The following is a 23,349-nucleotide window of genomic DNA, read 5'->3' as shown; positions in this document are numbered from 1 at the left end:
GTAGCTGGGATTACAGGTGCCCACCACCACGTCCAGCTAATTTTTGTGTTTTTAGTAGAGATAGCATCTCACTATGTTGGCCAGGCTGGTCTTGAACTCCTGACCTCGGGTGATCCACCCACCTTGGCCTCCGAAAGTGCTGGGGATTACAGGCATGAGCCACCGCACCCTGCCAGGTATACAATTCTTACACTAAAAACTTACTGAATTGTATACTTTAATGGGTATACTTTAAATGGATGACTTGTATGGTACTGTGAATTACGTTTCAAAAAGCTGTTACAGGCCAGGCGTGGTGGTTCACACCTGTAATCCCAGCACTTTGGGAGGCTGAGGCAGGTAGATCACCTGAGTTCAGGAGTTCGAGACCAGTCTGGCCAATATCGTGAAACCCTGTCTACTACTAAAACCTGGGCGTGGTGGCGTCCACCTGTAGTCCCAGCTACTCAGGAGGCTGAGGCAGGAGAATCACTTGAACCCAGAAGCCGGAGGTTGCATTGAGCAGAGATTGGGCCACTGCGCTCCAGCATGGGCAACAGAGGGAGACTCCATCCAAAAAAAAAAAAAAAAGCTGTTATAAATTGAGTATCCCTACTCTGAAAAATTTGAAATCCAAAACTTTTCTTTTTTCCATCCTTGAACCTGAGTGAGCTACAAAAGTTTTTGAGTGCTGTCATGACAACAGAAATGCTCACTGGAGCATTTAGGATTTTAGATTTTCAGATAAGAGATGTTCAACTACTAAGTATAATGCACATATTCCAAAATCCAAAAAAAAATGTGAAATCCAAAACACTTCTGATCCCAAGCATTTTGGATAAAGGATACTCAACCTCTATGAAAATAAAATCAATGTGGGTAAGCAGCACCCTAGAAGAGAATGATTTCACTGTTCTTAGTGAAACATTTTTGCATTCAGAGACATTACGAAGGAAAATCCTACTTCTTGGGGCGGAAATCTAGACCCCCTGGGAAAGCGTATGCCTATGTCAGAAAAGCATAGTACTTGAGAAGCAGTGTTTTCAGACAAGAACCTCACTGCATTTAACCCAATATCATTAGCATTTTAATTTGGAGACTTGTCTAAGCATCATTTCATTTATATAATGTCTTCCATGGTAGATGAAGAAGATAAGGATAGTTTACAGGAACTCTCTACAGAACAGAAATGCTTTGTTGAACACATCCTTTGTACGAAGCCATTGCCCTGCAGGTAAGGACTCTCCCTCCCTTGTATATCAGAAAACAATTGTTCATTTCAGCAGTTCAGATACGTTTGTATCCGTACACTCACATCCACAGTATTCACTGCTGAGTCATTTGAAAGTTGCAGATGTGATACTTCTCCCCTAAGAGTGTCCTGCTCATCAGAAGCTTTCTCCTGCTCCAGGGCCACTCGACATACTGTTTCCTGACTGGAAGGTCCTTCCCCAGCCCCAGCTTGCTGTCTTCTCTTGGCTAACTCCTACCCTTCTTTCTGATCTTAATGTCACTTCTTCACAGAGAACACCCTTGACTCCCCAGTCTAACTTGGGGCTCTCCTATTCTCTTATCCCTTGTAGCACATATTACACTATTTATATTTGCATTTTTTTAATGTCTGTCACCACTACCGGAATGTATATGTTTCAGGAGAGCAGAGACTGTGTCTGCCCTTCACTGCATTGCTGTGTTTATTTGATGTGGTTGCCCATGTCTCCTCTTTGAAACACATTCTCCTTGGCATCCTTGACGTCTGTCCCTCCAGGTTCTCCTTCAGTCCCGCCAGCAGCCCTTTTCTCAAGTTTCCTTCTTGGGCGGGTTCCTCTGCCTCTACTCACTGCTTATAAGTGATGCTCACAACTCTTTCCTTGGGTCTTCTCTATTCTTTCTAGGTCCTTTCCTGAGTAACTTCTGCCGTAATCATGGCTTCAGTGCTGACAGTTCCCGCATCCATATCGCCCTAGCCCAGACCACTCTGGACTCCAGATTCACATACCCAGCTGCCTATTGGGCTCCTCCACTTGGATATCCTATAGGAACATAAAACTCCAGATGTCCCCTTAACTCATCTTCTGTCTTCCCAAATCTATCTCTCCTGTGTCCCATTTTTCTGAAGGGTGCCATATCACCCCAGTTATCCCCAGTAGAAACCTGGAAGGTATTCTAGAGACCTCCCTTTATTCTGTTCATCAATTACTGGATATCTCATAAGCACTGTTAGACATGGAGTATACACAGACATGAGACAAATAGCATACACTAAGAAATAGACATAGTCTAGGTTTGGCAATACAGAGGACCACAGGGAAAACGCTTGGTGGGGAATGAGAAGGATAGCAAACTGTACCAGCTTGAAAAGTGAACAGTGAGACCAGGCACTGTGGCTTACGCCTGTAATCCCAGCATTTTGGGAGACCGAGGTGGGTGGATCACACGGTCAGGAGTTCAAGACCAGCCTGGCCAAGATGGTGAAACCCCATCTCTACTAAAAACTACAAAAATTAGCCAGGCATGGTGGCAGGCGCCTGCAATCCCAGCTACTCGGGAGGCTGAGGCAGGAGAATTGCTTGAACCCGGGCAGCAGAGGTTGCAGTGAGCTGAGATCATGCCACTGCACTCCAGTCTGGGCGACAGAGTGAGACTCCATCTCAAAAAAAAAAAAAAAAGAAAAGAAAAGTGAACAAGGAAAATACATAATAAAATCCCATGTAGGCTGGGCATGGTGGCTTAGACCTATAATCCCAGCACTTTGTCAGGTGAGGCAGGAGGATCACTTGAGGCCAGGAGTTTGAGACCAGCCTGGGCAACATAGTGAGACCCTTTACAAAAAAATTTAAAAATTAGCTAGGTGAGGCCAGGTGCGGTGGCTCACGCCTGTAATCCCAGCACTTTGGGAGGCTGAGGCAGGCGAATTACTAGATCAGGAGTTCGAGACCAGCCTGGCCAACGTGGTGAAACCCCGTCTCTACTAAAAATACAAAAATTAGCTGGATGTAGTGGCGGGCACCTGTAATCCCAGCTACTCAGGAGGCTGAGGCAGGAGAATCGTATGACCCTGGGAGGTGGAGGCTGCAGTGAGCCAAGATCATGTCACTGCACTCCAGCCTGGGCAACAGAGTGAGACTCCGTCTCAAACAAAAAAAAAAATTAGCCACTGTGGTAGCATGTACCTGTGGTCCCAGCTACTCAGGAGGCTGAGAAGGAAGGATTGTTTGAGCCCACGAGATCAAGGCTGCAGTGAGTCGTGATTGCACTATTGCACTCCAGCCTCAGCAACAGAGTGAGACCCTATCTCAAAAAAACCCCAAAATCCCATTTATATCCATTTCAGAAACAGGTAAAATTAAACAGTCTTGCCTAGGAATGAATACATAGATAGGAAAACTATAAAGCAAAGCAAAGACATGATATTATGAATGTCAGAGTAGCAGCTACTTCTCTGGGGAGTGAAAGGCTATGACCAGGGAAGGTCGCATGGGAACCCTGAGGCCCCCTGCGGTGTCCTGATTCTTGACCTGGATACTGGTTACATAGTGTGTAGCCCAGTAGTGTGTAGATTTCACACTGATAATAAAAAGTTAAAGTTTACAACCTTCCAGATATCGTCTCCATGTCTCGTCCAAAAAGGTAAATGGGAGCTATGGAAGGGGAACTAGTGTTTTCAACTGCTGTTTAAAGACTGCTGGTTCTAAAGGGATGGCGAGAAAGAATAGGTTAAGGGGAACTGGACATTATATTGAAATGGGAGTATTTTAAATGGAAGAGACATGAGTTTGCAAGCTGAGGGGAAGTAGATAATAGGGAGATTTTGAAACGACACAGTTGATGGTACAATTTTCAGAAGGTGTGAGAGGAGGCGGCATCCGCATTCGGGGGCAGATGTGTGTTGTAGGCATGCAGGTGGGATGGGCATGGGAGCCGCTAGGAGAGCATGTTGGCAGAATGACAGTTCCCATCTGAGGTCTCAGTTTCCAGTGTCTTCACTGAAGTGGGAAGGAAGACAGAGAGATACACGCTGTGCGTGCCAAGTGATTTCCTGTGACATTGACGTTGGGCCTCATTGAGAGAGACTTGGTAGTTCTGTTCATTCAACAGTTTCTAAGCACTTAATTTGTTAGACACTGGGCTAGGCAAACAAAGATAGCTGGGGCTTATGTGCAAGTTGGAGAGACACATCTTCAGTGTAACGTGTAACTTTTGAGATTACAGTCAGCAGCATGCTACAGTTAGGGATTCCTGAGTGACTTAGTCACATGGGCTCTAGACTTTAGTGTGGAGCTGCATTAAAGGTTTCCAAGCCACCACTTTTGAGGTTATGGTACTGATAGGATGTCCCAAGCAACTTCAGCCCAGGCCTGAGAAGGCCGTGGACCTGTCATGTCTTTGCTCTTGGTTCCATTGCATTTGCTGCTTTGTAATTTAACTATGACTGTGTTTTTCCAGGCAGCCAGCTCCAATTCGAGGATTTTGGATTGTACCTGACATTCTGGGACCCACGATGATCTGCATCACCAGTACCTATGAATGCCTCATATGGCCATTATTGTACGTCCCATTTTATATTCTCCACACAGCTCTTGTTAATTCTGCAATATCTAAGTTGGGAAAATGCACTCAGTAACCAACTTGAAGCTATACATGTGTGGTTTATACTTTGGCTTCTGACTTGAGGGTTGGAAGGATGGATATTTCTGTTCCTGCCATCATCTCTGTAAGGTTTCATTGTAGGTATAGTTTCTGGCATCCCCTGCACCTAGCTGAGAGTCAGGAGCTTTTCTTCAGAGTGTGGAGAAAAAATACTAAAATTGAATACCAAATTCCATTATCGATATGAGTAATAATTATCAAGCTGTGACCATATGCCAAGCTCAGAAGTAAGCCACATACCCGCACTGCCTCCTGGAATCATCAGGGCAGCCCTGTAAGGAAGGCACTGTCATTTCCATTTTATAAAAGTGGAAACGGGGATCGAGAGGTTAGTAAACGCTGAAGTCACAGGTAACAAATAGAGCTGGGATACAGATGCAGGTCTCATTGACTCAGAAGTCCATACTCATACTCTTTAATTTCTCCATCTCTGCCAGCCTGAGGGACACTGTAGACTATGTAAACTGGAATAAAGCTGAACTCAGGCTGGGTGCAGTGGTGGTTCATGCCTGTAATCCCAATGCTTTGGGAGGCCCAGAGTTCGAGATCAGCCTGGGCAAAATAGTGAGACCCCCCTCTCTACAAAAAAACAAAAAAATTAGCCAGGCATGGTGGTACACATCTGTAGTCCTAGCTGCTCAGGTGAGAGGATTGCTTAAGCCCAGGAGTTTTAGGCTGCAGTGAACCATGATCATGTCACTGCACTCCAGCCTGGGTAACAGAGCAAGACCCTGTGTCTTTTAAAAAAAAAACAAAAAAGTTGAACTCTTAGTCTTTGCTCCTTTAAGGAACTCAGATAATTAAGCTGTAATCACTATCTTCCTTTTCCAACAGCCCTGGAAGATCATTCTGAGTTACATAAATGTAGGAATATGAGTACCAAAAATAAAAGTCACTGGAGCTTCAAACACTAGACAACACCCCCACCCCTTGTCCGTTCAAAGCTTGCACCTCTGGATGCTGACAGAAATTCCTAATACTGGCAGGAGTTTACTGTCCTTAGAGGATCTTCCATAGTCTTTGAAGCTTGATTAAGTTGTACTATCTGGATGTAAAAATAAATATAAATTTTGTGTTATTTACACTGAAGGCACTAAAAGCTAGCAAGACCAAACAAAAATAATAAAATCACTGGAGAAGAAATTACCTGTCAGTTACCTCAGCATACTTTTTAAACACCCACAGTACATTTAGTAAAATAAAACCTAGTCACACTAGCTTACTTCAGAATAAATATGAATCCCAAAGGGGAAAAATAAACATTAATTGTCTGGATAGTTTTGTTTTTTTTTTTTGAGACGGAGTTTGCTGTGTTGCCCAAGCTGGAGGGCAGTGGCACGATCTCAGCTCACTGCAACCTCTGCCTCCCGGGTTCAAGTGATTCTCCTGCCTCAGCCTCCCTAGTAGCTGGGATTACAGGCGCACACCACATGCCCAGCTAATTTTTATATTTTTAGTAGAGATGAGGTTTTGCCGTGTTGGCCAGGCTGGTTCTGAACTCCTGACCTCAGGTGATCCACCCACCTCGGCCTCCCAAAGTGCTGGGATTACAGGCGTGAGCCACCGTGCCGGGCCAATTATCTGGATACTTTCAGATCATATTTCTGCCAACTCCCTGAAATACAAGTTGTCTATAAAGTTATGCTATTTCATCAACTTTCATTTTTTTTTTTTTTTTTTTTTTTTTTGAGACAGAGTCTCGCTCTGTCACCCAGGCTGGAGTGCAGTGGTGTGATCTCAGCTCACTGCAACCTCCGCCTCCTGGGTTCAGGCGATTCTCATGCCTCAGCCACCTAAGTAGCTGGGATTACAGATGTGTGCCACCACACCCAGCTAATTTTTATATTTTTAGTAGAGACAGTTTTACCACGTTGGCCAGGCTTGTCTTGAACGCCTGACCTCAAGTGATCCACCTGCCTCGGCCTCCCAAAGTGCTGGGATTACAGGCGTGAGCCACCACGCCCAACCAAACATTCACGTTAGAATTGTTGCCTTCAGAGTAAGTCACTTGCCATGCTGCCAAAGTCTGTGAGATCTTTTAAGTTCTTTTTGAAGTTTGAGTATTTGCACTTGACTGAATAGTTTTTAGAAATGAAATTATATAGAACCAATATGGTATATACAGCAGTTTCTTGGCTTAATATTGGTTTTGATCAACTCTAAACCTAACAAATAAGTAATTTATGTTTGTGGCTCCGGCTTATAAACTGGCTTTCAAGTCCTTTGCCAAGAATCCATGCTAGGTGTTTGTGCTGCCTTGATCTTTTAGAAAAGAACTGGAAATGGCAGTCAGAAATGCTTTCACAAATCAGGGGCATTGGAATAATAAGGGTGTAGCTTCCCAAAGTGACCTTTTCAAGGTGGAAAACATGCATTCTTGCACTTTTATAAAAGTTACACTTTATTTTATATTCTGAAAGTTCTGGATTAATGTGGTTTCTGCTTTCCTGTAATACCGTAAATCACTCCATGGTAGAATTCAATTTACTTACTTATTTTGCAGAAGTACAGTCCATCCAGCGTCTCCTCCCCTGCTTTGTACTCGAGAAGATGTTGAAGTGGCAGAGTCTCCCCTCCGTGTTCTGGCTGAAACCCCAGATTCCTTTGAAAAGCATATTAGAAGCATTTTGCAACGTAGTGTTGCCAATCCAGCATTTTTGAAGTATGCAACCTTGGGCATAGCGGTTTTATGAATGGGTTCTCTTCTGTCTTCAGAATTACTGTGCATCCTTTCTGTCCTCATCTGTTTCATATACTTTTTACTGTGATAAATTTGGAAGAAACTGGATATATTTGATCAGCTAGTGAATGGGGAGCAGGGGGGAAGTGGCACCTGAGAATGATAAACAGGAAGTGTTTAAAAAGAAGTTAGGCTAGGCCAGGCGTGGTGGCTCACACCTGTAATCTCAGCACTTTGGGAGGCCAAGACGGGTGAATCGCGAGGTCAGGAGATCGAGACCATCCTGGCTAACACAGCAAAACCCCATCTCTACTAAAAATACAAAAAAAATTTAGCTGGGTGTGGTGGCAGATGCCTGTAATCCCAGCTACTTGGGAGGCTGAGGCAGGAGAATCGCTTGAACCTGGGAGGCAGAGGTTGCAGTGAGCTGAGATCCCACCACTGCACTCCAGCCTGGGCGACAGAGTGAGACTCGTCTCAAAAGAAGTTAGGCTGGGCACGGTGGCTTACAGCTGTAATCCCAGCACTTTGGGAGGCCGAGGTGGGCGGATCACCTGAGGTCAGGAGTTCAAAACCAGCCTGGCCAACATGGTGAAACCCTGTCTCTACTAAAAATGCAATAATTAGCCAGGCGTGGTGGTGGGCACCTGTAATCCCAGCTACTCGAGAGGCTGAGGCAGAAGAATTGCTCGAACCTGGGAGGTGGAGGTTGCAGTGAGCCGAGATAGCACCATTGCACTCCAGCCTGGGTGACAGAGCGAGACTGCATCTCAAATAAATAAATTAAAAGTTTAAAAAGCACCTGTGACTTGAGTCTATTTTCAGTTGTTTTACTCAGCTAAGGAAAATAAAGGTAGAAACTTTGTTTTTAAGAGCTTCTGAAAAGGACATAGCCCCTCCTCCTGAAGAATGCCTTCAGCTCCTCAGCAGAGCCACCCAGGTGTTCAGAGAGCAGTACATTCTCAAACAGGACTTGGCAAAGGAGGAGATTCAGCGGAGGTATGATGTCCTGTGTTCACAAACCATCGATCCCTGGCTGGTAGCTGATGCTGTATGGTAGCCTAGACCTGGCTTCTGAATAAACTCTATTTCTTTTTGTTTTTAAAGGGTCAAATTATTATGTGACCAAAAAAAGAAACAACTAGAAGATCTCAGTTATTGTCGAGAAGAGAGGTAAGTGTCAAAAATAAGAAGACTACAATAGGTCAGTAAGACTGGAACCATATTCTCACCCTAAGATGCTGAGCCACATTAGCTGGTTTCAGCATCAAGGTGTGGACCTCAAGAGTCTCTTGTGTCTTACATCATTAGGAAAAGTCTGCGGGAAATGGCTGAGCGTTTAGCTGACAAATATGAGGAAGCTAAAGAAAAACAAGAGGATATCATGAACAGGTCAGTGGGCTGTATAACATTTAGTTACCTAGTCAGGTACTAACAACGATATTTAAGAAAATGGGCATTGGCAGGTGCTTACATACCTACGGAACTGAACTGATCCCCCTGCCTCTCCTCTGAAGTATATGTTGGGGAGAACATGAGGCTCTCCCCTAACCCTTCCTATGGGGCCTACTTCAGAAACACCAGATTCATGAATTATGAGCTTGTGATTATGTTTCTCCTAATTAGTAGAGACCTTAAATTGAGATGTTTGCTTGCCTTTTCTAAAGGATGAAAAAAGTACTTCACAGTTTTCACTCTGAGCTCCCAGTTCTCTCTGATAGTGAGCGAGACATGAAGAAAGAATTACAGCTGATACCTGATCAACTTCGACATTTGGGCAATGCCATCAAACAGGTAGGAATAGATCCAAACTAGCTAAATTTGGTAATTTTTCTTAAAGGACTTATTCTACAGAAAATTTTACAAAAATGTAAAAAGAACAGATTCAAATAGATACTGTGAAAATGTGTGGCAAACCACTGCCAAAATATCTATTTTAATACTTAAGGTTACTATGAAAAAGGACTATCAACAGCAAAAGATGGAGAAGGTGTTGAGTCTTCAAAAACCCACCATTATTCTCAGTGCCTACCAGCGAAAGTGCATTCAGTCCATCCTGAAGGAGGAGTAAGTAAATACTTCCAATCAGCTATTATTGTGAGATAGTTTTTCCTTTACAGTATGCCAGAATCAACCTGTTTTAATAGAAACCTGAATCTTGGTATTTGCATGTCAAGTAATTACTGGGATGAGAGCCACATGATACATAGGGACTTAAAAAATGACTATGGTGGGAGGATTGAAAAGGGATGACCTTCTAGTAACATGATTTTGTTGTGTGGCCAAAGGTATTTTACAGTAATTATGTTCAAAAATATTTCCAGTACTTGCACCATTTGCCACCTTAAATGAATAGTGAACACTATTGCTATCCACCTGAAACCTTCAGCTGTTAATTTTAGCAAAGCAGTTCTTAGATATTTCAACATTACCAGTTTAAATTCTTAAGAATCCATATAAATGGTTTATTATAATTCCAAAAGTGAGTGACTTTACAATTTTACAGGGGTGAACACATAAGGGAAATGGTGAAGCAAATCAATGATATCCGCAATCATGTAAACTTCTGACACCACCAGGAGCTGACTCACACCTGAACTGAACACCATTGAAGGCTTAAACCCATATTGTAAAACAGGTAGAATTATCTAATTTATAAAAAGGTGTTTTGATGACCTTTGGTGTGGTTCATCTTTTTAAATATTTTGTTTTATAATAATTGAATAAATGCTTTTATTTAAAATTTGGAATGTGCTTTATAACTCAAGCCTACAGTTGTGTTCAGCAAGGACTCAGGATTATTGCACACTGCACACTGCCAGAACCTCCCTGAACCCTATTGAGTTTTCTCCATATTTGAGCAAGTTATTCTTGTGAGCTGTGTTTTAAAGTAGCAGCACCAGAAACATGACTCTGAAGAGGGATAGAACCCTAGGATTCAAAGGAGAAGACCACACAGTGTACTTGGCAGCAGCTTTTTTAATTTGAACACTTTCTTCTTGAGGACACACCTTCAGTACAGTTAACAAATGGTTACACCTGAAATCTGCTGAGAGCAGAGCTCAAGATCCACAATTGCAAAGGCCACTGCTGGCTCACTTCCTCACAGGCTGTATTACCTTTCAGAGCTGAGTGAGGCTGTGCTCTACGTCCCGATACTTGTTACTGAGTGGACATGAGGTGCAAGTTTAGCACCTTAAAGGGAGAAAAAAATAGGTTAGTATGCAGAATGTGATTTTGTCGTCACTTCACCTTAAGTCATCTTTTTACACTTGCCAATGTGAGTTCTGAAAGGTAGTACTATATCTGCTTAGAAATGGCTGAGTGACTGCCAATTAAAAGCCACATGATAAGGTAGGTTACAGGTAAGAGGTAAATCAGGTTAGACATGCATGAGAACATGTAGGCACAGACTGAATATAAGCACAGGAACACTCGTGAAACCCAACTGAGCTTTTCTTTTGCCTAGAAGGGCTAAATCCTGCCTTCTACATCACTTCCCATTTATGCTGAAAACCTAGTTGAAAGAATTGTTTCCTACCTGGACAGTGACACAGTAGTTTGTTTCATACCAGAAACACATTGCTAAACAAAACTTAAGAGTCTCAGTTTGGGTTTTTCTACAATAAAGTGAATTCCAACAGTTGGCATTTGCCACAGTAGAGACCACTAACCATTCCCTAATTGTGATGATTTTATTATCCAGCACCATCTTCTGGAGAAAAATATCTGTAAGGTGCTCAGTCTCAGCAGAACACTTCACTGCAAGCTCTAGTTCAGTCAGTTCAGAAAGGCTGTGAATTGCCCACCCTGATTTACAGCACTAATTTTAATAATCTGAAGACAAATTCGCTTGGGGCTTATCCAAGGGACTAGTCTTAAACCTATGTAATTTAAATTGATTGCATTTTATAATTAATAAAACCCCCTGTAACTCAATAGTTATATGTTTCCTTTATCTAAACCATGTAGCACTCTTTATAAAGGGACTTTAAACCAATTAAAATGTTTCATGCGCGGCAAGCCTTTAGTACTATTTCCATAATTGGTATTTATTTTTAAATTCATAATCATGAATGCAAGACTACAATAATAACCCAAGAGATGAGGTATGTAGTTTTAAATTCATAATCATGAATGCAAGACTACAATAATAACCCAAGAGATGAGGTATGTAGTACTTATCATTTGTCCTATGGAAGACAGAAGTACAGAAGATCTTTAGGGTAAGTCCACAGTGACCTCATTTATAACAAAGACAATTCACTTTAAGTTGATGGTGGTGTTATGTGAACAGAACAATCTACCTAGTTCACTAACTCCCAGAAGGCTCTTTCAGGTACCCTGCTGTTATGCAACCAATCTCAAAAATGATTTGAAAACCATCTTACTTTTGAACCTCCTGGATGATGAATCCATCCACTGGATATTCCTGGGACAGTACTCTCAGCAGGTATTGATGAACATGAATCAATTCTTGAATCAATTCTTTGTGCTTTCTGTAGCACTTCATAAAGTTATGGCAAAGACCTGTTTCACTGAGGCTTTCTTCACACAGGAAAGGAATCTAATGCTTGTAAAATGACAAGACAGATTTCCAATTCTAACTGGCTTTCCATAAGCATCGTCACTTAATTCCAGGTCTGAATTCAAAAGAAAAATACAAAGTATCTGTCAACCTAGTTACCATTTTTGTATTTGACACATTTGAAACAAGTAGTACGTAAGCCTAATGATCCAAGTTGAAAAATTAGCCGATTTAAAAACGTATACTAAGGTTTTTCACTGATCCAATAACTAGACTAAAACACTTCAAAAGAGTAGATGGTACCAGTTTGGCTTTATCCTGGTACCTGTGGGCCCATGAAGATCATCTTAAGTATGCAGAAAAAGTGCTTCCAAAGTTTCTTGTGCTTTTCCTTTAACCTTCAACTTCCAGTATATATAGCCCCAGCCAAGTTTTCAGATCCTCATCATTAATTCACTTCATGAATTGGTTTTGTTTGCCACAGTCCTATGGTTCTCAGGTAAGTTTCAGTAGCATTTAAGGTCCTCCAAAGCAAGATAAAATGGTAAAAGGAAAACAAAAATGTACTGAGCAAGGGAAATACAGTCAGTAGCCAATGGCCTGCTCTCAAACCTTCATATTTTAATATAAAATATTCATACAGCATACTACACTTCTGTCTGCTAACTGAATACTGTTACTGATGAGCTCTAGACAACAGATAAAGCAAATTCTCTCTTCCAATATCTATGTCTCTCTTCCAATATCTATGAACAGAAAATTCCAAACACTACTGGGATGTTGCTTTAGGGTAGGGAATAGGGTAGGGAAATGTGTTCCGAAAATCTATGTTGGAGAAAGCAGGCAAGGAAACAGCGCTTTTTCCATCACCAAATCTGATCCCACGCCTGTTGGAATCAAGCCTGGAGTTTATAGTGTTCGCATTTGAAGGTCTCTGGGCTGCAGATCACCCCGCTGTTTGCTGTTTCCTGTGCCGCACAGTCTTCTCCCTCTAGAAGTAAGCATTTCTCCAGTCTTCCTTTTGTTGTGACTTCTCTTTCTTCAGTTAAGAGTTAAATAATAATTACTGTTGCTCTAAAGATGAGTTAAAAACCCAAAGTGCAGGCTAGAATCCTGCCATCAGGGTGTCATGTCTCAGGAAGCTGGTTAATGTCTGTCAGTTTAGTATCATTCAGAATTGCCCGGATTCTCTCCAAGGAGTCAGCTTGCCGGATCCGCTCTAACTGCACCTGGAGAAACAATGGTGAGATAACTACAGGTGGTTCCTGCCTAGATTTTCTGAACTTTGACTGGTTTAGCTGAGATGTAGCAGATTAACTCACCAGAGTAGTAGTCACTTCAAAGGGAGACAGCAAGAACAATTAAAAATGTTAAAAATAATTCCCCAAAGCTACCGTGTAACGGACTGGGATTTTTTTGGGCGGGGGGAGAGTTTTGCTCATCACCCAGGCCAGCCCAGGCCAGAGTGCAATGGTGTGATCTCGGCTCACTGTAGTCTCCACCTCCCGGGTTCAAGTGATTTTCCTGTCTCAGCCTCCCGAGTAGCTGAGATTACAGGTGCCTGCCATCACACCTGGCTTGCTTGCTTTTTCTTTTCCTCCAGATGGAGTATTGCTCCGTCACCCACGCTGGAGTGCAGTGGCACGATCTTGGCTCACTGCAACCTCCACTTCCCGGGTTCAAGCAATTCTCCTGTCTCAGCCTCCCAAGTAGCTGGGATTATAGGCACACGCTACCACGCCCGGCTAATTTTTGTATTTTAAGTAGAGAGGGGGTTTCACCATATTGTTGGTCAATCTGGTCTCAAACTCCTGACCTCAGGTGATCCATCCATGTCAGCCTCCCATACTGCTGGGATTATAGGCGTGAGCCACCATGCCTGGCCCAGACTAGGATTTTAAAGTGTAATGTGTTGGGATTATGGAGACAAATGAGACCTGACTCCCAATCCTGAAGAATCCACAGTTCCAGTCTGGGCACGGTGGCTCACGCCTGTAATCCCAGCAATTTGGGAGGCTGAGGCAGGTGGATCACCTGCGGTCAGGAGTTTGAGACCAGCCTGACCAACATGGTGAAACCCTGTCTCTACTAAAAATACAAAAATTAGCTTGGCTTGGTGGTGTGTACTTGTAATCCCAGCTACCCAGGAGGATGAGGCAGGAGAATCGCTGGAATCCAGGAGGCAGAGGCTGCAGTGAGCCGAGATGACACCACTGCACTCTAGCCTGGGCAACAGAGCATGACTCCGTCTCCAAAAAAAAAAAAAATCCGAAGTTCCATTGGGAAAAAAACTTAGTTTTAGCACAATATTCTAAATGTCATTGTGTCATTACAGGCATTCATAGAGTGCCCAAGGGAGCACGGCAGAGGGAGGGGCACTTTAGCCCAGCTCAGGGACCTAGAAGAGCTCCACAGAGGGGACAAACCTACACTGAGCCTTGAAAGAAAGGAGTCAGGAGGGGATGAGATGAGGATGCTTACCAGACAGAACACCACGCTGTGGGCGAGGAACCACAAGCAGTTAAACATGTAAAACAAGGCAGAGAGATGAGCAAAATACAGGGGTGGGCCTGGTTGGGAAGAGTCTTACATGGTATGCTAAGGAGTCAGTACTTTACTCATAAGGAGGCAAAATTGGCAAGGCATACAGAAAAAGAAAAATGGGCCAAGTGTGAAGCACACACCAGGTTTCTGGCTTGAATGATGAGTCAGACATTTGGGGTGGAGGTAGGAGCAGCCAGTCTCTAAACCTCTAGCTACTGCCAGTGGTCAAGTCAGGGATCAGCAAGGTTCTGTCCCCCAAAACTGCCTTCGTGCTCTGTATGTGGTTCCCCAAATGCCTCACCTGAAGGGTCTGTGAAAGCTTTACAAAATCTCTCTGGACTTGCTCACTGACATCTAATTCTGTCTGTAATCTCTGAGCTTTGTTCTTCTCTTCAAACATTAGTTGTTCAACGGTAGCCTAAAAAATACAAGTTTTGAATGAAGATTAATGCCAAAGGGCCGAATTACTTAGGAAATCCAGTAACTTGTAGTTACCTACTACTAGGGCAGAAAGGTGGGTGGATATCCGTCGCACTCCTATACACGACCAATCTCTTTATCTATAGGGCAAGCGTGCAGGCCATCTAGACTACTTGCTCTAAGTCCTGAGATGAACTGGGTATGAAAAGCCAAAGAAAGAAATGGATTAAAGTGCTGCCCTCCCCCACCCCCAGCAGCTGGTGACAGTGACGATAATCACCAAAACAGCTGCTAAGATCGGTGTCTGTCACACCAACAGGGATATATAGAGGACTTCCTCTGACAACCTCCACAGTCAAGCATCCACCAGGAAACTTAGTGAATACGCCCCAGCTATCCCCAGTCTCTCTTACAGAAAACCAGCAGGATGTGTGGGAGCCTTTCCAAAAACAAGCAGTTCAGCAACACTGTCTGCACTTTCAGGTCTGACCACTCAGCTCACTAAGACCATTTCTAGGAAACCACCCCGACAACATGCACGTTTATTCTAACGGAACTCATCAAAATTTAGGCAGCAAACCTGGTTTGATGCAATCTCTCTTAGGATTTGATACATCAGTCAAATGGAATGACATTTTCAAAGCAGTGCTTCTAACTGGGCAGTGCCCAGGCTTGGTCAATGGCCCTGATTGCCTACTATCTGAAGCTAGCCTATGACACAGGCCTCCAGACCTGGCAGAAAAGATTTAACCCAGCTGGAATAGATCAATTCGTTTAAGTTTTTTCTTTTCACAAGCTGTCAGTTTTGCCAACTTTTTAAAAAGTGACACTTCAAAGCACCAATATTTTTTTTTCAACAAGCAAGATGTGATCCTACATTCTTAGCCCTGCTTTTTAAAATTAAATGACTAATGAAAACACTACCTTAGCAGCAGTCTCTTTCTTTAACTGCTCTTCCAAACTGATCTTTGTTTCCTGAAGACTCTCAAGCTGTTGAGACTTCTCTCTTAATGTGGACTCCAACTGTGAAAAAGGAAAAAGCTGAAACTCACAGAAACTCCCTCAGGGCCCCAGTGCACTGCCTAAAAGAGCCTAGAGCCTGGAGAATTACACCAAGACACTCGGGCTACACTGGGAGTACTCCTCTCACCCTTTCAGCTCTGTGGATCCCCTCTGTATTCTTCCTGAACTATTCTTTCATTAACCATTATTAGGTGCCTACTATATTCTAAGGCCTCAAAATGGAGAAATCAGGGTAAACAGACATGTAAAGGATGAAGAAAGAAGCATTTAATTCTGCCAGAAAAGTTACAAAGGACTTCCTAGAGAAGACAACATTTGACTCCTACATTTTTACAGGGCAAAGACAAGGGTGACAAGGGGAGAAGATGGAGAGATACTCCAGTAAGAGGGAATGGATGGCACGCATTAAAAACACATGCAGCAACAGTGGCATGTTCGGCTGGCCTACAGCACAGCACGGTGGGAGCCGCAGGCACTGAGGCAGAGAGGTGGTGTGAGGCAGGAGAGCTCTGGCTGGGCTAAGGATATGGACTTGATCCTGTAAAATAAAGGGAACTACTGGAGGGCTTTCCACTAGACTGGGACGCGAACAAGTTTCTAATGTTTAAATATCACCTTGATTTCAATATGGAGATGATTTAGGGACAAATTTTGGAGGCAGGGAAAGTTAGGCTGTTACAATAAGCCAGGTGAGAGTGAAGTCTGAACTCGAAGAGTGGCAGCTAGAATGGAAAGGATGAGATGTTATTTCGAGCGCTGGTAATTTCTGCTGGTGCAGTCTCAGTAGCAAAGTGGAGGCAGGAGGCAGACTGCAGCAGGTGGAGGGATGCCTGGGAAGTCAGGCAGTGGAGATGATCAAGACTGTGGCAACAGAGGGAGGAAGAAAGAGTGGTAGCTCGGGAGAGGAGTGCAATCCAAAGACAGACTTTTTCCTTCTGAATGTGAGACACCTGAGCCTGTTCATGCATAATGGAAAAGATCAGTCAACAGGCAGAAGTTCAAGGCCCAGCACTGCGCGGGGACATCTGGAAAAGTCGGAGATACTCAGTCAAAGCACCTATGCAATGACACTGTGGTCAGAAGCAGGTCATGATATTCTCTGAAGAAAAAGAAAAGACTGGGAATAAAAGGAAAACCTGTAATTGAGGAGCCCAGTAGCTGAAGGTGGCCCTGCCTGATGCCTGAGGAGTGAGGCCAGCATCTGCTGAGAGTGAGGGGGCTGAGGTGAGGTGACTCTGAAACTGCCACTGTGAGGAATGGAAGAGATGCAACTTAGGACACATGAAAGGCTGCATGAGGAACACTGGAGGCCCATCTGGCAGCTTGAGCATGCAGTGTCACCAAGTCTCGTGGCATCAGCAGCTGGGGACAGCAAGACTAGTCCAAGGTTGGGCAGTGGTCAGGTGAGGGCAGCAGCAGGACGAGGAGTCAAAGACCATAGGGACAGGTGTGGTGGGAGATGAAGGGAAGAGGCAGGCCAGTAAGATACGACCTAGGGGAAAGAAAGCAAGCCATGAAGCTGCTGAAACCAGGATGAAAGGGGAAGTTCAGAGAACTGGAGGTCTGAATGAGGTACTCCGATGGAAGAGCTGGAAGGATGGCAGATTGTGTTCAAGGAACTTAAGGCTGCAGTGAGATGTCACAGTTGGGCAAAGTGCAGCCCAGTGTGTGGGAAGGGAGAGCAGGGTGGAGGTGAAAATCTCTAAATCAAGGAACAGTGAGGTCAGGAAGTTGAATGGGGTTACTATGAAAAGAACTCATGATGTCTAAGGACTAAGCCAGCTAGAAAATGTCATCTCTTGTTTGTAATGTTTTTTATACATATTTCTACTGTACCTGTAAGCATATAACATGTTATGACCATGCCTTGCCTATCTTCTCACTACACTGGAAACTCCAGGCCACAGTCACATCTTAGCCTTACCTCCTCCAGTTTAACGTAGCCTGACACACAGGGCACTCTCAATAAATCACCAGCACACCCTTACCCCGTGGTTTTCTTCCCACAAGACAAAAGTTCCTTAAGGCAGGGCCCATGCCTTAACTATTTTTTATTCGTTGGGTGCAGCATAGTAGGAGTCAATAAATAACCACTGGTTGCTGATAGAATTAATTTGAAACTCACGACTTACCTGTCCTTTTTCCACTTTTAGTCTTTCTAATTCAGCTTTTAGGCTAGAAATAGAAGCTAGAAGGAAAAAAAATGAGATGTATTAGCATTCATCTATGATTGTGCATGAAAATTTTTTTCTTTAAAATTTTAGAGCACCCCCCAAAGGATTCAAATATATGCTGAACATGGGTTCCGGGGGGCTGTCTCAAAATTACCACTAAGCAATCAGCATATTTAGGCTCAGGGAAAAGCAGGATCCATGCAAATGGACACTGTGTCATAAACTACTTCTAGATCACGTATCACATCTCTGCAGGGAAATGCCACCCATTGAATCACGTTCCCCTGGTTCTGGGTTCAAGTACTGAGAATCCTATCTATGAATAATTGCCAAAGAGGCCACAGAACTCCTAAAAAGACGAGTTTTTGGCCAGGCGCGTTGGCTTACAACTGTAATCCCAGCATTTGCAAGGCCGAGGCAGGCGGATCACCTGAGGTCAGGAGTTCGAGACCAGCTTGACCAACATGGAGAAACCCGTCTCTACTAAAAATACAAAATTAGCCGGGTGTGCTGGCACACATGCCTGTAATCCCAGCTACTCGGGAGGCTGAGGCAGCAGAATTGCTTGAACCTGGGAGGCAGAGGTTGCCGTGAGCCAAGATCGCGCCATTGCACTCCAGCCTGGGCAACAAGAATGAAACTCCGTCTCAAAAAAAAAAAAAAAAAAATTTTTAAATAACCAGAATTTCTGATTATTTGACTCTATCAGAATATATATTCAGAATCTGAATATATCAGAATATCTACAAAAAATGGACTGAGTCCTTACTAAATTCTTTCCTAAGCTTTTCTGTGTTCCAGACTCCATGGCCATGTATTGCTTCTTTTACTAAAGTTTTATTTAGTGACTCTAATTCTAAACTACATCACTTTTATCTTCACCTATTTCCTCTTTGCAGTTTTCTATTTCTAGTTGCAGAGTTTCTTCAAGATTTTCTTTTAAACACTGTTCTGCTTGGATCTGCTCTTTTAGGAAAAGTATCTCAGCCTTCAGCTTTTCTTCTACGTGGTCTGCTGCTGTCCGCACATTAATGATGTCCTCACGGTATTTTAATACCAACTCCCGCAGTGCCTGGATTCAAGAAACAAATGATTATTGGGTTTGTGAGAGTGAAAGGAAATAAAGAAGCTAAAGATTTTCTGTAACCAGAATCTCAGATGTTGTTTTAATGGTTCAAAAATTAAGACTTTGACCATTAAGCCACTTAGAGCTTCAGGGCAGGTGCCATGTCAGGTTAACATTCAGTATGTTATAGAAAAGACATTTCTGGCCAAGTCGTATCTTGTGAGCCACATACTCTTCCCTCAAAACTGTTTCATAAGCAGAAAAATAAAAAGATTAAGTGACTTACAATATGCCATTCAATAGAAATAATACCTTAGAATCCTCTACTATTACTTGCAGAAATTTGGGAGGAGTTAGGAAATGACGACAAAACTGAGTAGCAAGTTCACACTCAGTAGCAAGTGTGAACTAAGAGGATAACATTTATTTACTTACTTATTCATTCATTCAAACATTTACTAAACATCTACCAGAGGCAAAGTGCTACCTTAGGCCAGAGGTAAATGATGGCAAAGGTAGCTTTCTAAGGTGGTGAGCTGTTTCCTGTAATAAATTCAGTATAGAATTTATTTTTCTTCCTAAATTTTAGTTCTGTCTTCTTTTAGAAATCCTTCCAATTATATCCTAAAGCAACTCTAAAGTAAAAACGAGATTCTCAAATAACTATATATATAAAACAACAGTTTTTAAAATTTCCTAAGATTTATTGCTGAAGCAGGTCCAAGAATCAAGGATTACACACTGACTACATTCTTCAAGGATTCTTGGAACTTTTTTTTCTTTTTCTTGAGACAGGATCTTCCTCTGTCACCCAGACTGGAGTATGGAGTGCAATGGCATAATCATATCTTACCACAGACTCAAACTCCTGGGCTCAAGCAAAACTCCCACTTCAACCTCCCAATGTGCTGGGATTACAGGCAAGTGCCACTGTGCCCGGCCTGGATTCTTGGAACATTTTAAGATCTAGGACTAGGCAGGCACAGTGGCTAAAGCCTGTAATCCCAGCACTTTTGGGAAGCCGAGGAAGGCGGATTCCTTGAGGTCGAGAATTCGAGACCAGCCTGGCCAACATGGTAGCCAGACATGGTGGCACACACCTGTAGTCCCAGCTACTCAGGAGGCAGAGGCAGGAGAATCGCTTGAACCCAGAAGGCGGAGGTTGCCAAAAGCTGAGATTATACCACTGCACTCCAGCCTGGGTGACAGAGCAAGACTCTGTCTCAAAATAAATAAATAAATAAATAAAATGAAATAAAATCTAGGAATAAAGTCTCTAAAGAACATGGAAGACAGGATTCTTTCCTGACAAAAGAGAAAAATCTAACAGGTGGAAGGTGGTAGAACAGTGATTTTCAGCTGATAGCAAAAGTAGACAGGTTCCCAATACCTTTTTTTTTTTAATTGAGACAGGGTCCTCACTCTGTCTCCCAGGCTGGAGGGCAGTGGCGCGATCTCAGCTCACTGCAGCTTTGACCTCCTGGGCTCAGGTGACCCCTCCCACCTCAGCCTCCCAAGTAGTTGTAGCTGGAACTACTACAAGTGTGTGCCACCATCCTTGGCTAATTTTTTTTGTTTGTTTCAGCAGCGTCGGGGTTTTGCCATGTTGTCCAGGCTGGTGTTGAACTCCTGACCTCAAGCGATCCGCCTGCCTTGGCCTCCCAAAGTGCTAGGATTGCAGGCCTGAGCCACCATACCCTGCCCCCGATACCTTCTTTTGATGACAGCAGTCACCAATTCAGAAAGGAAAGAAGGCTCTGCCAAGAGTGCCTGTAACATGAGCTGAGACGATAAGAAGTTGGGGAAAAGTGGGAGACAGCAAAGAGCTAATGGCAAGATAGGCAACTGGTTTTTTGTAAATGATGAAATAAACATAAAAAATAACAGTCATGTTAATACATACATAGGAAAAAAGACTGAGGTCCAAACTGTAGAGATTGAATCTGTAGGGTATAATTAGGGGAAACTTCTACTTACTAAGATTTCCTTAAAAAGGGAAAAAAAAAAAAAAAAAAGAAACAGGTATAAAGATTGGATAGGACAGGCACGGTGTCTCACGCCTGCAATCCCAGCACTTTGGGAGGCCGAAGCAGGCTAATCACTTGAGATCAGCAGTTCGAGACCAGCCTGGCCAACATGGCGAAACCGCATCTCTACTAAAAATACAAAAAATGGCCAGGTGTGGTGGCTGATGCCTGTAATCCCCGCACTTTGGGAGGCCGAGGCGGACGGATCACGAGGTCAGGAGTTGGAGACCAGCCTAGCCAATGTGGTGAAACCCCATCTCTACTAAAAAATATTTTTAAAAATTTGCCAGGCACAGTGGCACACGCCTGTTGTCCCAGTACTCAGGAAGCTGAGGCAGGAGAATCACTTGAACCCAGGAGACAGAGGTTGCAGTAAGCCTAGGTTGCGCCACTGCACTCCAGCCTGGGTGACAGAGCAAGACTCCATCTCAAAAAATAAAAATAAAATAAAAAATAATAAAAAAATAAAAATACAGAAACAAATTAGCCCAGCGTGCTGGCGCATGCCTGTAATCCCAGCTACTCGGGAGGCTGAGGCAGGAGAATCACTTGAACCCAGGAGGCGGAGGTTGCAGTGAGCCAAGATCACACCACTGCACTCCAGCCTAGGGGACAGAATGAAACTGTCTCAAAAAATAAAAATTAAAAATAAAGCTTGGATAAAGTTAAGGAGAGAATTATGAATGTCTCTGGGAAACCAGTTTTGTAGCCCAGGTTTACCCAACCACAGAAGAATGTAAGTGACCAAAAGTGTCATCTTTGGCTGGGCATGGTGGCTCACTTGAGGTCAGGAGCTCAAGACCAGCCTGGCAAACATGGTGAAACCCCATCTATACTATAAATGCAAAAAATTAGCTGGGCATGGTGGCAGGCGCTTGTAATCCCAGCTACTGGGGAGGCTGAGGCAGGAGAATCGTTTAAACCCGTGAGGCGGAGGTTGCAGTGAGCAGAGATCATGCCATTGCACTCCAGCCTGGGTGACAGATATTATCTGTCTCAAAAAGAAACAAAAGTGTCATCTTTCTGGACAGTATGATGGTGAGTGTGTTATAACTTTTCAAGTACTAGATACAAAAACAAACGTCATAAGCAGCCAGCATGGTAACCCCTTCAAACATTTAATTTCTGGCACACTCTCAATCTGGGCCGACAAAAATAACATAGATCTTGAAAACATTAAGGCTACGTGAAAGAAGATGGACACAAAAGACCACATATTGTATGATTCTATTCATAGGAAAGTCCAGAATAGGGAAATCTATAGAGGCAGAAAGGTTAGTAGTTGCTTAAGGCTAGGGGAGGAGGGGGAATAAGGATGGTAGCTAAAGGGTGAAGTGTTACTTTTTCGTGTGTGTGTGTGTGTGTGTGTGTGTGTGTGTGTGTGTGTGTGTGTGTGTGTGTTTAGCTGGTGTAGTCGGGTCACAGGGAGTTACTACTTGAGGTGATGAAAATGTTCTAAAATTGATTGTGATGATGGTTGCACACATCTGTGAGTACAGCAAAAACCACTGAATGGTACACTTTAAATGGTTGAATTGGCACGTGAATTATATCTGAATAAAACTGTTTACATAAAGAACATACGGCCATTTCAGAAAATGTACTTGTTGACATTTTTGATCATGTGGAAAGTAAGTTACCTCTGTAGTGTCTGGGAGGATGAAGTCTTCTGCTTGCTGTAATGACACATGCAGGCTGTGCTTTCCCTGGAGACTGTCATTATCTTTCTGTAACCTCACCAGCTCTTCTGAAACCTGTTCCCGTGACTGCATCAGCACCGCCTAAAATAGAAGTAGATACTAATCACAGCCAGAAAGGTAGATCCGGTCTGGTGACAGCTACATCAGAGAAAAACAAGACCAAACTAAAGGAGTGCTGAGGATGGACAGGGTATGGTGAAGTTCTGCTAGACTTAGAAAAAGCTGCGCAGAGATTTTCTGATTTACAGCATATATTCAACAAGGGACAGGCAATGAAGCAAGTATCTGAGGCTCATTCTCCACTGTCTCTACAAACCGCTTAAAAATTCTATCTTTTGGTTGGGTGTGCTGGCTCACGCCTGTAATCCCAACACTTTGGGAGGCTGAGGTGGGTGGATTGCCTGAGCTCAGGAGTTTGAGACCAGCCTGGGCAAAACAGTGAAACCCTGTCTCTACTAAAATGCAAAAAGTTAGCTGGGTACAGCGGGGTGCCTGAAATCCCAGCAACTATGGAGGGAGGCTGAGGCAGGAGAATCGCTTGAACCCAGGAGGAGGAGG

General features: G+C 43.4%; 2 protein-coding genes across 9 annotated transcripts in view; one reads left to right on the top strand and one right to left on the bottom strand.

Moving 5' to 3' along the window:
• Nucleotides 1–10,052, top strand: part of NUP88 (nucleoporin 88) — a 34,309-nt gene extending 24,257 nt beyond the window's left edge. For all 3 annotated transcript variants that reach the window (XM_055367264.2, XM_019013170.4, XM_055367265.2), the window contains exons 9-17: nt 1,123–1,213; nt 4,426–4,527; nt 7,133–7,291; nt 8,183–8,308; nt 8,417–8,482; nt 8,621–8,701; nt 8,977–9,103; nt 9,258–9,376; nt 9,816–10,052. In XM_055367264.2, coding sequence (XP_055223239.1) covers nt 1,123–1,213; nt 4,426–4,527; nt 7,133–7,291; nt 8,183–8,308; nt 8,417–8,482; nt 8,621–8,701; nt 8,977–9,103; nt 9,258–9,376; nt 9,816–9,879 — 935 coding nt within the window. In that variant the 3' untranslated portion in view covers nt 9,880–10,052. The remainder of the gene's footprint in view (nt 1–1,122; nt 1,214–4,425; nt 4,528–7,132; nt 7,292–8,182; nt 8,309–8,416; nt 8,483–8,620; nt 8,702–8,976; nt 9,104–9,257; nt 9,377–9,815) is intronic.
• Nucleotides 10,053–10,270: 218 nt separating this feature from the next.
• Nucleotides 10,271–23,349, bottom strand: part of RABEP1 (rabaptin, RAB GTPase binding effector protein 1) — a 103,891-nt gene continuing 90,812 nt past the window's right edge. For all 6 annotated transcript variants that reach the window (XM_004058382.5, XM_055367258.2, XM_055367260.2 and 3 more), the window contains 6 exons: nt 22,732–22,872; nt 18,881–19,070; nt 17,957–18,012; nt 15,726–15,824; nt 14,683–14,799; nt 10,271–13,066 (listed from right to left, as the gene is read on the bottom strand). In XM_004058382.5, the coding sequence (XP_004058430.3) occupies nt 12,965–13,066; nt 14,683–14,799; nt 15,726–15,824; nt 17,957–18,012; nt 18,881–19,070; nt 22,732–22,872 (705 nt within the window). In that variant the 3' untranslated portion in view covers nt 10,271–12,964. The remainder of the gene's footprint in view (nt 13,067–14,682; nt 14,800–15,725; nt 15,825–17,956; nt 18,013–18,880; nt 19,071–22,731; nt 22,873–23,349) is intronic.

This window comes from Gorilla gorilla, chromosome 19, assembly GCF_029281585.2.
Source record: "Gorilla gorilla gorilla isolate KB3781 chromosome 19, NHGRI_mGorGor1-v2.1_pri, whole genome shotgun sequence".
In the NCBI taxonomy this organism is placed as follows: Eukaryota; Metazoa; Chordata; class Mammalia; order Primates; family Hominidae; genus Gorilla; species Gorilla gorilla.
The sequence above is the reverse complement of the archived record's forward strand: the minus strand, read 5'-3'. Positions and strand labels throughout refer to the sequence as shown.